Source organism: Gavialis gangeticus, unplaced genomic scaffold (assembly GCF_001723915.1).
Source record: "Gavialis gangeticus isolate Ggan-Ray unplaced genomic scaffold, GavGan_comp1, whole genome shotgun sequence".
Taxonomy (NCBI): Eukaryota; Metazoa; Chordata; order Crocodylia; family Gavialidae; genus Gavialis; species Gavialis gangeticus.
The window spans coordinates 22,601,682-22,617,339 of NW_017729014.1; the positions used below are offsets into that span (position 1 = coordinate 22,601,682).

The window sequence follows — 15,658 nt, forward strand, 5'->3', positions numbered from 1 at the left end:
GGAAGGAGGAGATGCCAGGAGGGCTGGTGCAGGGCCTGGGTGACTTTTCTTAGGGACTTCACCTTGAAGTGTGGGGGTAAGGAGAGAAGGGGAAGAGGGGTTTGCTACAGCCCTCGTGTGCAGGCAGCAAGAGGAGCAGAGCTGAGGCTGGTTTGGGGCTCTTCTCCACCCCTGTGGCCCCGCATGTACGGCCAGCGCCCCGGATCCATGAACAGAGCTGGCTCTGCCACCCTCTTCTTGAAGCACAGAGAGCCCACTGCTTTCAGTGGCAGGGTAAATGGGGGCCACGAATAGCATTGCCTTGTGCTTCTGCATCCACAAAGGCCCTTGGCAGGGGGGAGCAAGCGTGCCAGGAGCCAAACAGCACCTGCAAAGAAGGGGCACAAGCTGTGCCCCCCATCCCCGCCTGGGCTGGATCGCATGGTGCAGAGCGCACCGGGAGAATGGGACCAGCGGAGAACCGCCGCCCGTGCTATGCTAAGCTTGTGAGCAAAGTACCACGAGGCGTCTGAGCCTCCTTTTCCAAAGGAGCGAGCAAGCCTCCCACTGGTCTCCCCCTGGGAAAGACGCGGCATGGATGACAGGTTACAAGGGCTGCAGCCAGCTGTTGAATTCCAGTTAAGGGCAAGCGGGTCAAATTGGCACGTGCTGTCCATCTGCCCCATGCCACGTGAATTGGAAATGTCACCCCCCTCCACTTTTTGCTTTAATGACCGTGATTCCGCGCCTGGCCCCGCCGCGGAGGGATCGGAGGGGAAGTATTGGTTTCTCTTGATTTTCTTTTTCTGGTTCCTTTGAGTGTTTGCCAGCAGCTGGTGTGGACGCCGGGTCTCTCTTTGTCACGCAGTTAGTCATTTTCCTTTGCTGGGGCTTGGTCCAAAAACAAAAGTTGTGCCAGGTTTGTTCTGCCAGCAGAGTTAAGGTGGCTGAAGTGATACTGGAATAAGAGGCTCACGCTGGGATGGGGAGTCTCATACAGGAACTGGAAACAGGATAGCAGGGACTTCAAAGGCCATCTAAGCCAGTCTTAGCTGGAGCATCCCAGATAGATGCCTGGCCAGCCTCGTCTTAGCCTCCGGTGAAGGAGGTTGGGCAGCTTTCTGGGTCCTGTTCATATGGGTAGGGTGTTTTTTTCCTGAGATTTGATTTAAATCTGCTTGCTGCCGTGTCAGCCCGTTGCCTTCTGAGGTGGTCTTTTTTTTATGGCAAGTAGCCTTTCAAGAAACGTGCCCCCTTCCTTGGGTTTTTCCTCTTACAGATGCTTTATCCCCTTTGTCACCTGCTCCTGGACACTCCTCGTTTTTCAACATCCTTTTTAATAGGGCGGAGTGCGGTGCTAACGTGGCCACGCTGCTTCTGATTCTGGAGCCACGTCGATACAGCCATGGGTTCAAATGAAAATAGGTAGAGCAAACTCAGGCATCACAGAGCTCCCTCCTAGCTTTATCTTGCAAGACCCCAAGAAGCTGGGTTATAGCAGAAGAGCTGTTAGGGTGCAGGTGAAATGACTGTCGCTCGTTTTGTTCTTAATTGACTGGCTTATGTTGAAGTTTAGTAGCAGGTTTTGCTGGGATGTCTGAGTTTTGGATGTTGCTGTTTCACTGGCTGGGTGACAGAGGTCCTGCACAGGGCGCTTGCGTGGTAGCAGAGATCCCAGGCCAAATACGTAGAAGAGTTAAGCTCCCAGCAAGAGTAGGCCAGGAATTACCCACTGCTTTTTGGGAGGAAGCGGGGTACGATCCTGCACCGATGACATCGGCAGCTGCCATCCCCTCATAACTTGGCCCTAGCCACTCTCTCAGCAGTCAGCTGGCTTTCTGCATGGGTGGTGGCTCGGCTCAGCCTCGCTACAGAGGAGGAACAACCTCGCAGGCTTTGATGTGAGAATGCCCTGAGCCGGATGTTTAATATGCTTGCCCTGCCAGGCAGAGACAGGGAGGGCAGGGTGCGCCCCCTGCCCCTGCCCCTGCCCCTGCCCTCTGGTCTGCAGAAGCCCCTGCTACTCCAGGTGTGCGCCTGCCTGAAACAGCTGGGCCAGGGTAACCGGACAGGGGTGCTATCGCCACTGCATCCTGCATGCGTGTCATGCTGAGATTGGGGCTCTGATTTCAGCCATGTATTGTCTGGCTGCAGTGTTTCCAAGTAACTTGCTCTCTGTTTGGAGACCTGCCCAGCCAGCCACTGCGTTGCAATGAGATAGAAGAGTGTTTTCACCAAACGGAGCAGCTGGGATACTGGATGTCAGGGTCTTCTGCCTTGCTCCCATGCGTGGTCCAGCATCGCTTCCCTCTGCCTGAACTGTCCTGGATTTCACCTCCCCCTGCACCAGGCAGCCGGTTCTTAGCCAGCCCATCCTGGCACCTAAGTTCACTGCTTCCAGGTGCCCTCCTGCTGCTGTCCATGATTTGCATCACTTGTCTGGAGAGTGTTAACAGCTAATGGTGACTCCTCTGTCTTGCATTGTGCCCTAGATAGCTCCATTCCTACAGTGATGCTCCTTGATTGCTCACTCATTGCAACCCCGGTTTATCTAAATGACAGCCTTCCTCACACCTCACTCTTACTCAGTCTCTGCTCCTCCCCTGGGATGAACTATAATGCCCTGGGCTCAGGCTGTGGGATGCAGAGCTGTTTGGTCCAGGGAGCTACAGGTTTCACTTGCCCCCCTGAGAGCTGCTGTATGTGGGGGGCTCCAGACAAGCGCGGGGAAGGCCGTGGAGATGTGCTGCTGTGTTTCTTCCCTAGTGCAGCAATGTGATGTGCTCTGTGTTTCTATCCCACAGGGGCCAGTACGCGGGAACGGACTGGTCTGAGTTATTTGCAGAGCAGACAGCTCCGGGGTGTCATCTTAACAACGCTTGCGGCACCATGAAGGCTCTTCTCCTCGTCCTTCTGATTGAACTTTGCCTTGGGTCCCTTTTCCCAGGTGGGTGCATCCTCACTGACTCGCGGCCGTGCTTGCTTGGCAGGAATAGCCAGGAGTCAGCCAGAAAGCTTTGCTTTTGATCTGATCTTTGCTGCACGAATGCACTGGTAATTAATTGCGAAGTGCAAAGCTCGTCCACTGGAGGGGATTCGTGTCTCTCTCAAATGCACCCATGCAAAGCAGCAGCAGCCTCTGCTGAAGGGTCCTGGGCTGTGGCTCCTCTGCCACGCAACGAGCACAAAACCGGCGTGTGACCAGCCGTGTGACACTTGGGGCTCACACAGCGCACCACCAGGGCTGAAGAAAATGGTCCATCAGGGTCTTTTAACAGGCTGATGTTAAAATAACCTTTCATAATAATAAAATAACCTAAAATAATGGCCCCAAAATAACCTGTAAGGTGGAGGGTTGGCTAGTGCTTAGTCTGGGGCAACGTTGTTGTCTCTCCTGTTGGGGCTGTGACATGTTCGTAGGGTCAAAGAGAAGCGGACTCTATGGGCCAGTGGTTGTGACACTCTAATGAGATACCAAGGTCCAAATTTCTACTTTAATGGTCATTTAATTCGTTATACAATGTGCAGCCATGCCAACAGCAAACACCGAGAGCCCTGTTTCGGGTTAATCACTGGCTTGGGGGTTAACGTGCTCCCTTGGGATGCAGCAGGTCCGGGTGTCATTTCCTGGTCCAGTGGGGTCCACCGTTAGAGAGCCAAAGGATGTCCCAGGCCATGGCTGCGGTGAATAGACGGGGCCAAGTCAACCTTTCCCTCTCCTTGGACTTTTGAGCTTTTATTTTTCTCCGGCGAAAGCCACACGTAAAGCCAGCAGTGATAAGCACTTCCTGCTTTGCAGCATGGAGCGATGGGCGAGGGAAGGGAGTGAGAGCAGGGGAAAAAGGCTGGAAACCTGCAATATTGCTGCATAGGCCAAACTGGTTGCTCTGGCTGGACTCTTCTCCTCATTGTGTGCCTTCCTGCCCGGGGGATTATCTACATGCAGTGCGAGTCCGGAGGAATCTTCCCTCCACTGCTGCTCCATTGTCTTCCAGAGCCCTCCCCTGCCCTGTGTGACCCCGCTGTGAATAAAACTGCAGTGTATAGGGACAGGGGAGCATCTCTTTAAATTGTCTGTGAGCACTTTCATGGTGTCCACTGTGTTTTAGAAGCTGCTAGAAACCAGCTGGAGCATTAGCATGCCCGTCACTCGGCCTCCCCTGGGCCGCAAAAAAAGGAGAACCGTGAGCCTGGCCCCAAAAATCGCAGGACGTAACAAAAAAGAGGGGTGCTGTTCTGTTTATTTGCCTTTTCCGGTCCTGCCGGTTTTGAGGCTTTTCTGTGCAACCAAGAGGGCTGGAGATGACGAGAGAAAGCAAGGTTTTCCTGGAAAAGTCTCATGCAACAGCCCAATTCGGGCAGCGGAGGCTGTCTGCGAAGCATGCCAAAGCTGGACTTGCGCTCACATCGCATGAGTTAGCAACGCTGAGTTAGGAAAAATGGGCACCGGGGATCCCAGCGGGCTGCGTCGCCCCTGCGTGCTGTTGCTAAGGGATAAAACATGCGGCAGAAACTTCCCCTGAGCCCATTGTTCCCCTCCGTCCGTCAGCCGAGCGAGGGGGCTTGAGCCACAAAGGGCTTCCCCTCCTCTCCTGGCCAGGGCAGGTTAGGCAGAGAGCAGAGGGACCGTGCCCTACCCTGTTGTCCGTGGCACCCTCTCACACTGTCTGCACAGTGCCCCAGCCCTGGCACGGCCAAGCCCCCGGGGACATTTCCGGCTCCTGCAGGCTCCCCCAAAGGCGCGTCCTGAGTACACTTGCTACCGGGGCTGCTCCTACCCAGACCCAACTCCGCCGAGCCTCCCTCGCGTCCTTTCTCGGCCTGGCTACTTCTGCTGACGGGTGGTGGGGAGTCCGGAGTCCCAGCTCCTGTTCCTGGCTCCCCGGCTGACCTGCTGTCTGGAGGGACTTGGGTCGCTGCTTTTGGGCACCAAAACTGAGGCCACGAAGCCTGCCAGGTTTCAAGGAGATCGGTGCAGGGGCACTGTACCCCAAGCTGCGGACAAGCAAAACTCATGACACGGGTGACACTGTGTGTGTTGAGGCGCGGTGGGGTGACAGCTGCAGGGATGGTGGCCCCTGCTGTGACGCTGCCAGCTGCGGAGGAGATGGGTGCAGGGGCTCTGGGGCCTGCACCCCTGGCTGCTGACAGACAAAACTCCTGGGAAATCTGTGTCTGTCGTGGGGCAGGTGATTTTCTGCCTTGAGTCTTTCCTCTCCTTAGCCGGGTTGTGTAGGTGCTAATTGATGCTTGTTAAGTCGTTATGTAGCGAGGTGCTGGGTATTGAGCTGGGCCCTGAGTGAATCGTGATTGATTGGTTGGTAACTGGGAGGACAGCCCCTCAGCAGCCAGGCCCCCAGACGGACACGCCAGTCCCACAGCACCCGTGGCACCAGTCGTGCTTGTCCGCAGCTTGAGGGGCGGTTTCCCCCAAACCCCTGCACTGATCTTGAAACTTGGCAGGCTTCATCCTCTCCGCAGAGCCCACCGCCTCTAAAACTTCCATGCAAATCGGGCAAAACACAGCAAAGTTATAGCTCTTGTATTGTTTCCTCATGATACCCTGCCGCCAGATCCGCCACGGGGTATTGCGGGGAAACAATACAAGAGCTATAACTTGCGTTGTTTCCCCGGACGCGCTGCCTCGGGCCCGAAGCGTCCCGGGACCAAAACGCTGCCCGAAGCCACCTGGCCCGACCGCGAGGCCAGACGCAGATGCGGGGAGACACGGTGCTGGTGCCTGGCCTCCGCTGAGCCGACCCCTGCCCCGGTTCTGCTTTCAGAGAAGGAGAAGAGCCCCCAGTACTGGCGCGACCAGGCTCAGCAGACGTTGAGAAACGCCCTGAAGCTGCAGAAGCTCAACACAAACGTGGCCAAGAACATCATCATGTTCCTGGGAGACGGTGAGTGCATCCTTCCCGTTGCACTGACAAGGCAAACCTCACGTCGGGCGGACTGGGCGCGCCCTCGGGGTTGTGACCGCATCAGCCTTTCTTCTATTGCCCAGTTCATAAATCCCAGGGGATCGGTCTTCCCCCTGTCCACTGAGATGCCCCCGGGGGCCATTCTTGGGGGAGGATAGACGCTGTGGGGACAGGGATGGGGAAAGTCTATTGGGTTTGCAGTAAGGAGGTTGGAGGTGGCCGCTTCCTGTCCTCCACCCTGCCTTCCTCCCCCTAGTTCGGGGTGAACCCCCCCCAAACTGGTTCCCGCGGCATTGCTCCACGCTTGCTGTCCTCTTACCCTCGCCCAGCGGTGAGTGGCCGTGGTCTGCCAGCCATGGATAATAACCATGACTAGAAGAAGCTGTGCCTCATTGCCACGCTGCCAAGCAATGCCATGCTCCATCCGTGGGACGGCCATCGGGAGCACGTCAAAACAAGCTCCCCTTGGCTGCTCTGCCTCTGCTCCTTTTGAAAGCAGTGTTTTCCATACGTGCCTCTCCCCAGGCATCCCTTTCCTCCACCCCTCTGCAGAGCTCCCTGCCCCGCGCTGAGCCTTTCCACCCCCCCAGGGGAGAGAGCAGCAATCACTGCAGTGGCTCCCAGCACCTCTCGTGCCTCCCACAGCCGGGCCGGGGTGCCAAGTCTCTCAAACCCTCAGCTAGCTGCCGTGCGGTCAGACGTCTTGGGAAAGTCTGGTGCAGAAGGACCTCCTGCTAGCGGTGTCCCAGGCATCGCCAGCCAGAGCTGCTCCCAGGGAGACCCGCGCATGGGAACATTTTTCCGCAGCCGCGGTGCGAGCCAGCTGGCAGGGGTTGCACCCCTCGGGTTCGTGCTGATTGCTGGGCTTGCCGGGGCGGGTGGGGGCTCTGGCTCTGTGTGGTGACATTGCAGCCAGCGCTGTGCCCGTCGTGCAGTGCAGATGCCAGCAGGCTTTAAACTGCCTCGCTCGGGCACCGCCCCAGCCATGGCGGCACGGAGGCATACGCACGCTGCAGCCATCTGAGTCCCGCTGACTTCCTGCCCCTGGGGCAGGGGGCTGGACCGATGATCTCGCGAGGTCCCTTCCAGCCCCGATGTCTGTGAAATCTATAAAATCCCTAGGTATGTCTTGGCTGAGCTCTTGCTACCGGGGCTAGACCGCTGCCCGTCCCGGAGCTGGCTCCTTTGAAGCTGGCACTGGGACGTCTACACCCGCGGTTCTCGGCCGTTTCAGCCTCAGGGTGCCCGTCCGTAACGTGTTTGAATATCACAGCTCAGAAAAGATGTGAGGGTGCCTTGAGGCAGAACAGGTTGCGAAACGCTGCTCTGGTTGGTACCAGGAAAGAGCAGCAAGGGAAGGGCCTAGCCCTGCCGTGCCCTGCCCTTTCCACTGTCTGCCCCCACCCCATTTCTGGCAAGTGCAGCCCCCGTGGCTGGGACTATCTCTTGTGCCCATGACCACCCCTGCAGCCCCTCTGGAGCATGAGAGGAGTGGAGGGGAAGAGCTGAGTTGCAAAGCCATCCGTGCATCTGCTCCCCAGCTGTCGCAGAGCGTGCTGCTGGGAGCGGGGGGAGCTGGCACAGTGGCTGCCTGGGAGTGGGCAAGGCAGCGAGAAGCAGCTGCAAGCGCCACTGGGGCAGGCACAGGGCACCAAGCAGGGGCCCTTCACCCTCCTCACACAGACCCAGGTAGACGAGCCTTGGCTGGGATGATGTAGTTGGGGCTGGTCCTGCTTGGAGCAGGGGGTTGGACCAGATGCGATCTCCTGAGCTCCCTTCCCGCCCTCGTGGTCTATGGCTCTGCAAGGCCAAGATTTTCACAGCTTCCCACAGTTGGATTTGGTGTCTTTTTTCTTGAGCACAAACCAGAGGAAGAGGGAGCAAAGCAAAGAGAGCAGGGGCGAGTGCTCAGCAAAGCAGCTTTGAAAGCCAGCAATGCCTAGGACAGCCAGCACCGGGGTGGGGTGGGGAGAACAGGAGAGGCGAAGCCGCTCTGATCCAATGCTTCCAAGGTTCGTCCATTATTGCAGTCCATCTTGCTGCTTGTCGTTCATTAATCCTGGCTCTGTCTGGGTCAGCTCTTGAACCCTTCATCCCACGATTGGCTTCCTCTTGCGAGAGGCCCTGTTTCCAGATGCTTTGTACAGCACGTTACCTGGTTGAGTGCATCAGCCTGGGCAGGCAGCAGGCTTGAAGCTCTCCAGGGAGCTTTCCCCTATCTGGCTGCAAGTGTTGCTGGTGTGTTTATTTTCACACTTCATTTGGTGCAAAGGATCATTGCACTTAAACACTTCGGTGTCACGTGCAGTGCCCACTTTCCCATGGCTTCAGCACAAATGCTGGAGCGTGTAGCCAGCTGGAAGATATTCTAGAGCTTCATAAGGGAAATGTTTTTGGTTTTGACCAAAATTGCAAAAAGGTTTCCAAAAAAGTTTTGAAAAAGTGGAAAGAACTGAGTCTAATTTGCAAAACATCTTTCTTAAAGCTAAGGTCACTTTTTACCCTCTTCTCAAATGCTGATTTAAAGGGGGAAAAAAACAAGTTGAGCCAGCACTCCTGGGATGTAAACTACTAAAGAAGAACCTGGTGGGATGTGTCTGGAGCTCTCTACTTCTCTGTTCCCCGCCATCCACTCCCACATACATCTAAGTGGTTTAAAATTTAGGAGCCTGATTTCTACTGCCCCTCATGAGATTTTTTAGGCTCCTAAACCCACCAGGAGCTTGTGAATTTGTTTTCCCTGAACCTTAATAGCATCTTCTGCCCTGATCCTGCAGGTCGATCTGCCTAGGGTGACTGTATGTCCTGTTGCCATTGGGACAGTCCCATTATAAACATCTGTCTTGGTTTCTCTAAATGAAAGCTTTTGTCCCCCACCAGCCCTTTTCAAGTTGCCCCATTTTAACCCCCAGGGCACTTGGTCACCCTAGATTTGTGTGCGCTGCCCTCCCTGCCCCAGTGTCCTTAGGAGTCAGTCGGCGTGTCTACACAAGACACTTAGTGCGCATTAGCCTAATAACACTGCGCAGTAGTGTGTCATGGCAAAAACCATGTCAGTAGCCTACTGCACAGTGTTATTAGGCTAATGCACAGTAAGCATTACTAAATAACTCTAGTTACTTCATTCAGGAAGTACTAAACAACATGTGCAGTAATTAGGGTGCATTAATGACACGCTCAGTGGGTGCCTGCAAGCGCTGTCGTTGCAACTCAGTCTGTTTTAACTTGCAGATTCTGGGTTCATGAGTTGTAAAGGGAAATCCCAGGGACAGAAATGTGCCCAAGCAGAATAAAATAATGAAGGATCATGTTGCAATATTATTATTACAGCAACACCCATGGCCAAGAAAGGGTGGGAAGGGAAATGGAGGCAGGATGAGTTGCCCGATACCCAGAAGCAGATTACAGTGAAACCATGAACGGATCGGAGCTTCCTGAATTGCAGGCGGGGTCCACGTCTTGAGACAGTTGACACCGCACATTTGGACATTTTGACAGCGATTACTTTATCTCTGAATTTGGCAATTTCCACCTGGAGCAGGACTTGTGCAACCATGTGTTGTGTTTAGGTTTATTTTCCAGTAGCTGTTGAAATGATTTCAAAGTGAGACTTTTGTCGTTGTTGTTGAGGGGACCCTATTTTTTTTTTGATGGTTTGTCATGATAGGTCGGTATTCGTGACCCAGTAGCCACCTGTCACAGGGATGTGCTGTAATCATAGTCTATTAGTCAAAATCTTTGATTTTAAATTTCTGAAACCATGGAAGACAGCTGCTCTTCAGAACTGGTCAAAAGTCCTGGTTTCTCGACCAAAATAGCTCTTCTTTGCTAGGAATGGAACTGTTTGCCATTTTGGATGAGAAAAATGACAAGCTTCGGCTTATTGATAGCCTGAAATCATTCCTCTCATTTAGGGAAGACAAGAGTATGTGGAGGTGAGGGGTTTTTTGGGATGGTCTTTCTCATTTTGCTAACTGTAGGGTTGGAATAAAGTCAGACCAGCTTGCAAATGCTTCCAGTTCTTCTTCCGCTGAGGGTCTGCTTCAGGTGAAGGAGACCTGCTGGCTGCTTTGCATTTGAGCAGGACACGACGCAAGTTTATCAGTTCTCTGTCTGGGAGGCAGCGGGTCCCCGGCTCATGCTGGTTCTTCGGGTGAGTGAGACTGGCCAGGAGCTGGTCCACGCACCGGTACCGGATCCGTGCTGCTCACCTGCTTCCTTTGTTCCCCTCTGCTGCAGGAATGGGGATCTCCACAGTCACCGCGGCACGCATCCTCAAGGGGCAGCTGCAGCACATGCAGGGCGAAGAAACCATGCTGGAAATGGACAAATTTCCTTATGTGGCCCTGTCCAAGGTGAGCCCCTGTGCGGAGAGCCTGGAGGCTGCGTGCCCAGCTGTTCTCGGTGGGGGGGGGTGAAGTAGGAGCCAGCTGTGCAAGCTGGAGGGGAGGGGCAGGGTCTGTCACTGGTAACCTCCAGGCATTTGGTCTGCTCTGGATTGCATGGGAAGGACTACGTGGAGGCCTTTTGGCAAATGTCGGTGTTGGGGTCTTACGATGCAGCTCAGCTCCAGCTGGAGACTGTGCTCACGAGGTCCTAGCCCAACTCCATAGCTAAGGACTGTCTTGCACCCGCTGGGTTTCCTTCTTGGCGGTGGAGTCGGGCTGCCTCTCTCCAGCACTCACTTCCCTCCCAGCTGCCTGGCATCAAGGCCACCTCATCTCTGGGGCTGGGCTGCACCAGTGGCGCTATCCCTGAAATTAGGCCTAGGAAGCTTGCTTGCTTCTCAGGCAGCTGCCTCTCCAGTCCCTGCGTGGGACTCTCTGGAGGGTGATTGCAACCGGTCCTTCACTCCATATTCAAAATCACTTTCTGCAAGGGTTGGCACCAGGGGCCACCTCATGCCTTCTGTTTCTCACCAGCTCCTCTGGGAGGAGGGCAGGAGAGGGGAGACTGAAATGAGTCTCTGGGTCCAGTGACGCCAGCGCTCTGCTGCGGGCACCCCAGGCAGAATCCTTTCCAGTGACCTGAACAGCATTAGACCAGCTGGTATTGATGGGAGCTGTAAATAAACCAGACTGCAAATAGGTCACTGCCAGTGGCAAAGACCTGTGTCAAGAGGCTGCAGCTCCCAGGGCAGTGAGGGAGAGCCCTTCTCCGAGGGTTTGACCTCATGCAATTGCTTGCGGATGTACGGGCTTTACAGCACTGAGCGCACAGGCGACTTGTCCTTTAAGGGCACCCATAAAACGCCTTGAAAAAGTGCCTGGGCCAAATTTTAAGGGTCAGATTGTGGTTAGGAAAACACCTGAAGAATGTTCTGTATGAGGATACTGGTTAGCCAGAGGCTGTGTATATTCAGGGAGGGACAGCACTGGCACCAGGAGATTGGCACTTATCCCTTTTTAGGGCTCTCTTTGGGTTTCTGTTTACAGAAGAACCTGAATTGCTCTGTCACATGCTTCCCCCCCCCCCCGGGCAACCTTTGTCCCAAACTGGGAATGGTAATGGGGCTGGGAAACAATGGTATTTTCCCTGGGATTTTGTAAGAAAAGGCTGTATCGGCTGCAGCTCAGGAGACTGGTTAGAAGTGCTCCTTCAAAAGACAAAGCACCTTTGTTCGGTGAGTTCTGTGTTTCTCGGCTTCCTCTCCAGCCAAGTGCCCACGGTCCTCACGACCCATGCGACATGCACGTGTGCATCTTGGGTGGACAAATGAAACTCGACATTTTGCCAGGAAGGGTAACAGTATCTGGGGCTGCGTTGGTAGGAGCGGTGCCAGCACATGGAGGGCAGTGATTCTTCCCTCTGTTCAGCACTGGGGAGGCCACATCTGGAGTCCTGTGTCCAGCTGTGGGCCCCACTGCAGAAAGGATGTGGACACATTGGAGAGTCTCGTTGACGGCAGTGAAAATGGTTTGGGAGCTGGGGGACAGGACTGAGGAGAGGCTGAGGGAAATGGGCTAATTCAGTCTGCAGAAGAGAAGACTGAGGGGGAATTTGACAGCAGCCTTCAAGTCCCTGCAGGGGGGCTGCAAAGAGGATGGAGCTGGGCTGTTCTCAGTGGGGGCAGATGACAGGACAAGGAGCAATGGGCTCAAGCTGCAGCAAGGGAGGTTGAGGTTGGACATTAGGAAAAACTGTCTCACTGGGAGGGTGGTGAAGCACTGGAACAGGCTCCCCAGGGAGGTGGTGCAGTCTCCATCCTTGGAGGTGTTTAAGACCCAGGTAGATAAAGCCGGGGCTGGGATGATGTAGTTGGGGCTGGTCCTGCTTGGACTAGATGGGACTCCTGAGGTCCCTGCTAACCCTCATTTTCTACGATCCTTTGATTTTCGAAGCAGCCTCAGGTTCTGGAACGGATGGGGCTTGAGGGTCCAGATCCCCTTGCTCGATTTGCAAGTCAGCCTGAAGAGCAAGGGGCTTTGGCCCTGGTTTCTCGGATCTGAGCTGCTGCTCGCCCTGCTGCCTCTGACACCCTGAGGTCTTGGGTATCTTTAGCAGAGCAACAGGCAAATGGGGGTGGGATCTTGACCCTATTGAAGCCAGTGGCCAACCTCCCATGGACGTCAGGGAGGCCACAATTCCTCTCCAGTGTTGGCTTCTTCCCCGCCACCGTGTCCTCACCCCTATTAATAACAAACCTCCAAGAGGAAACGCAGAGACTAGGGATACGAGGAGACATCAGAGGCCTGGGGTCTGTGGCCTTGTCCCCTGTGAATGCCTGGTGGGTTGTCAGTGGGAAGCCTTTGTTTGTTAGGCCTCCCAGGGTGGTCCAGGGCTTAGGACAGCAGCCTGGCACTGGGGGGGCTGGTTTGCACGCTGCCCTGCTGCACACTTGCACCGTGACCTTGGAGGTCACATCATCTCTCTGGTCTCCGAGAGCCCTGTTGCAGAGATGGGGAAAATAGCAGTGCCCTATGTCATGGGGGTTGTGAGATGCTCGGGCCACGGGGCCACAGATGTGTCCTAGATGGGTGGCACTGACAGCTGTGAGGTGCAGAGCAGAGCCCGTAGCTGTGGGCCTGGTGGTTGCTTGCTTCCCATGGAGGAAACCAGGGCTCTTCCCTCCCTCCTACTTTCTCAGCGGCTCTTTCCTGACCTGAGCAGCAGTGCTTTACCACCCTCCTCGTGAGAGAGTTTTTCCTAGATCCAAACTTCCCTTGTTGCATCCTGAGCCCGTTGCTTCTTGTCCTGTCCTCTTGCTGCTGAGAATCTCTGAGGCCGAGCACTCCCGGGCTTTGCACTATCGAGCCTCGGTCGTGTCGGGTGGCAAACGGGGAGACGAGGCAGTGACTCGCTCAGCAGCCAGCAGTCCGATCCAGCCCTGGCGTGAAGGGTGTGCTTGCTTCCTCCAGGAATGGCCTTGGCCCATTGCACTTGCCTGCCAAGGAGTAAAACAGCACAGAGATGAGCCACTCTGGAAAAACAGATTTAAAATACTCAAAAGCAAAATCTAGTTTTGCTCAAGCCGTTTCCCCTGGTCACGAGGCTTGGCAGCTGGAGTGGGAACGTGGCTTGCTGTGCCAGCAGCCTCTGGGATGTGCTTTCCACCCAAGCCGTCTCCCGGAGCCCAGCCAGCTCCGGGTGGCTGGCCTGGCATGGGGGAGACCCGCTGAGCCGAAGCCCTGCTCCTCTCTGTGCTCTGTGTCATCGGACAGGGGGACACGCAGGGTGAGGCCAGCCCTCTGCTCGCCGCAGAGCTGGCCGAGGGAGGCCTCGCTCCGGAGGAAAAATGGCAAAAAATAACCTTTTTGAAAATCATATCAAATCAAATATTAGTTGCCACTAATCCCCTGCCTGCTGCCAGGTTAAAAAAATGCTCTCGACACGGTTAAAAATACTTGTGGAGGTGAGTAGCTCAGATGGTGGGCAGCTGTGGAGCAAGCATCGGCGCTGGTGAGCTGTAGCGGCCCCGCCACGGGAGAGCCAGGAGGTGCTGGGAGCCGGCGCAGAGGCAAGCTGTGCTTGCTTGTCCCCCTCCCTTGGTGCGGCCAGTGGGGAGGCTGAGGATACAGGGGTCCCTGGAAGCCGATCCTGCCCCCGTGCAGCCCTTCGTGGGTTTGCAGCCACTGCCCTATCCCGACAGCTCTGGGAGGCGCGATGCCTTCCTGGCGGCGGCTGGGGCAGTCTTTCTGCTGGCTCAGATGGGGCTGGTTAGGGTTCCCAAAGGACTTGTTTTTGAAGCAACTCGTAGAAGCCCTGCAGCTGGTGGTGGGTGGGGATGGATGGACGCGGGCCAGCAGGCCAAGTGGGGCTGGGATCATCCCTGTGTGTGTCATCGGGGGGAGCATCTGTTCTCTCTGCCTCGGGCATGCCACAGGTGGGTTCAAGGCAGTCCCCTTACAACCCTTGAGTTGAACTGGGGTAGGACTGGGACCTGGCACGAGCAGCCAGCGCTGGCCCCAAACCAGTGGCGTTGCCCTTGGACGTGCAAGGTTCGTGCCAGGAGCCTTAGGGCAGAGTGGTGAACCTTGCTGCAGCTCTGGCCTAAAAACAAGTTTCATTTACCTGCCCTGGGGGCAGAGGCATCGAGGGAAAAGCAGCTGGTGGAGAGCATCAGGCAAAGGCAGCCCTGCCCTCTCCCTTTGCTGCCTCCCCGTTTGCCGTGCACATGCCGATGAGACGGTGGTGGAGGACCGGGGATATTCCTTCTCCAGGCCCCCTGCGTGCCAGGCCCAGCCACCGCGTATCCCGCCCCACCACAAACCTCGCCAGGGAGCCTGGGCATCGAGCCTAGCTCAGGGAAGCTATGAAGAAAGCCTTGTGCAATGACCTATTCTTGGTTCAGAGAATAAAGTGCCCGGCCTGATGTGCCAACCCCCCAAAGGCTTGCACATTTTCACTCTTCCCCGTTCCCTTCCTCCTAGGCCAACAGTTCAGATTTCTCCCTGTTGTCCAGACCTGGCATTTATGTGACCCCCTCCCCACAGTGGGAACAGTTTGTATGGGGTGTGGGGATTTACCATGCCATTTATCACATGCTTGCTCTGATCTCGGGGGGACAGCTAAACCGGGAAGCTTTCCCTGGACTGAAGTGTGGCTAAGATGCCCTTGGTTGAGCTTTCACTTGTCACTGGATAATTAAGAGCCCGAACAGGTATGTCAGAGCAGCTGGGGCATCATAAGCCCCTGCCCCGGGTAACTGTGGGCACGGAGGGCGAGTTGCACGGTCAGCGGAGTAGGGGCTTTGGGGATTTTGCGACCCCGCTCTCTGTTTGGGTTTGAGCGCGTGTCCGGTGGACGAAGGGCAGGCGGTGCAGGCTGATGACGATGCCGGTCTTGTTCGTTTCCCCTCACGGCTTCTCTTTGCAGACCTACAATACCGATGCCCAAGTGCCAGACAGTGCCGGCACGGCCACGGCTTATCTTTGCGGGGTGAAGGCCAACGAGGGGACGGTGGGCGTGAGCGCGGCCGTGATGCGAGACCAGTGCAACACAACGGCCGGCAATGAAGTCACGTCGATCCTCAAGTGGTCGAAGGAAGCAGGTGAGTGAAGGGCCAGAGGCGGTAGGGCCGGGGGTGGCCTGGACCTCCCAGCTCTCCGGGCGTCCCTCGCGCTGGCTGTGAAGGGCTCTTAGCCCTGGGAGCTACCTGAAGCCAGAGCGAGGATAAGGCAGGGCTGGAATAAGTCGGTGTATCCCTCAGATCAGCAGTTCTTGTGCGTGCATCGTCTTTCCTTGGGCAGGTCAGGAGCCAGCACACCTGATCCCAGAAACCAATAACGTGCCCAAAAACCAGGACCCAATTGCTA

General features: G+C 55.8%; 1 protein-coding gene across 1 annotated transcript in view; it reads left to right on the forward strand.

Moving 5' to 3' along the window:
• The window catches only part of ALPL (alkaline phosphatase, liver/bone/kidney), a 64,175-nt gene that overhangs the window by 8,594 nt on the left and 39,923 nt on the right, over nt 1-15,658 (forward strand). Inside the window, exons 2-5 of the mRNA XM_019512011.1 lie at nt 2,784-2,926; nt 5,763-5,882; nt 10,143-10,258; nt 15,219-15,393. Coding sequence (XP_019367556.1) covers nt 2,784-2,926; nt 5,763-5,882; nt 10,143-10,258; nt 15,219-15,393 — 554 coding nt within the window. The remainder of the gene's footprint in view (nt 1-2,783; nt 2,927-5,762; nt 5,883-10,142; nt 10,259-15,218; nt 15,394-15,658) is intronic.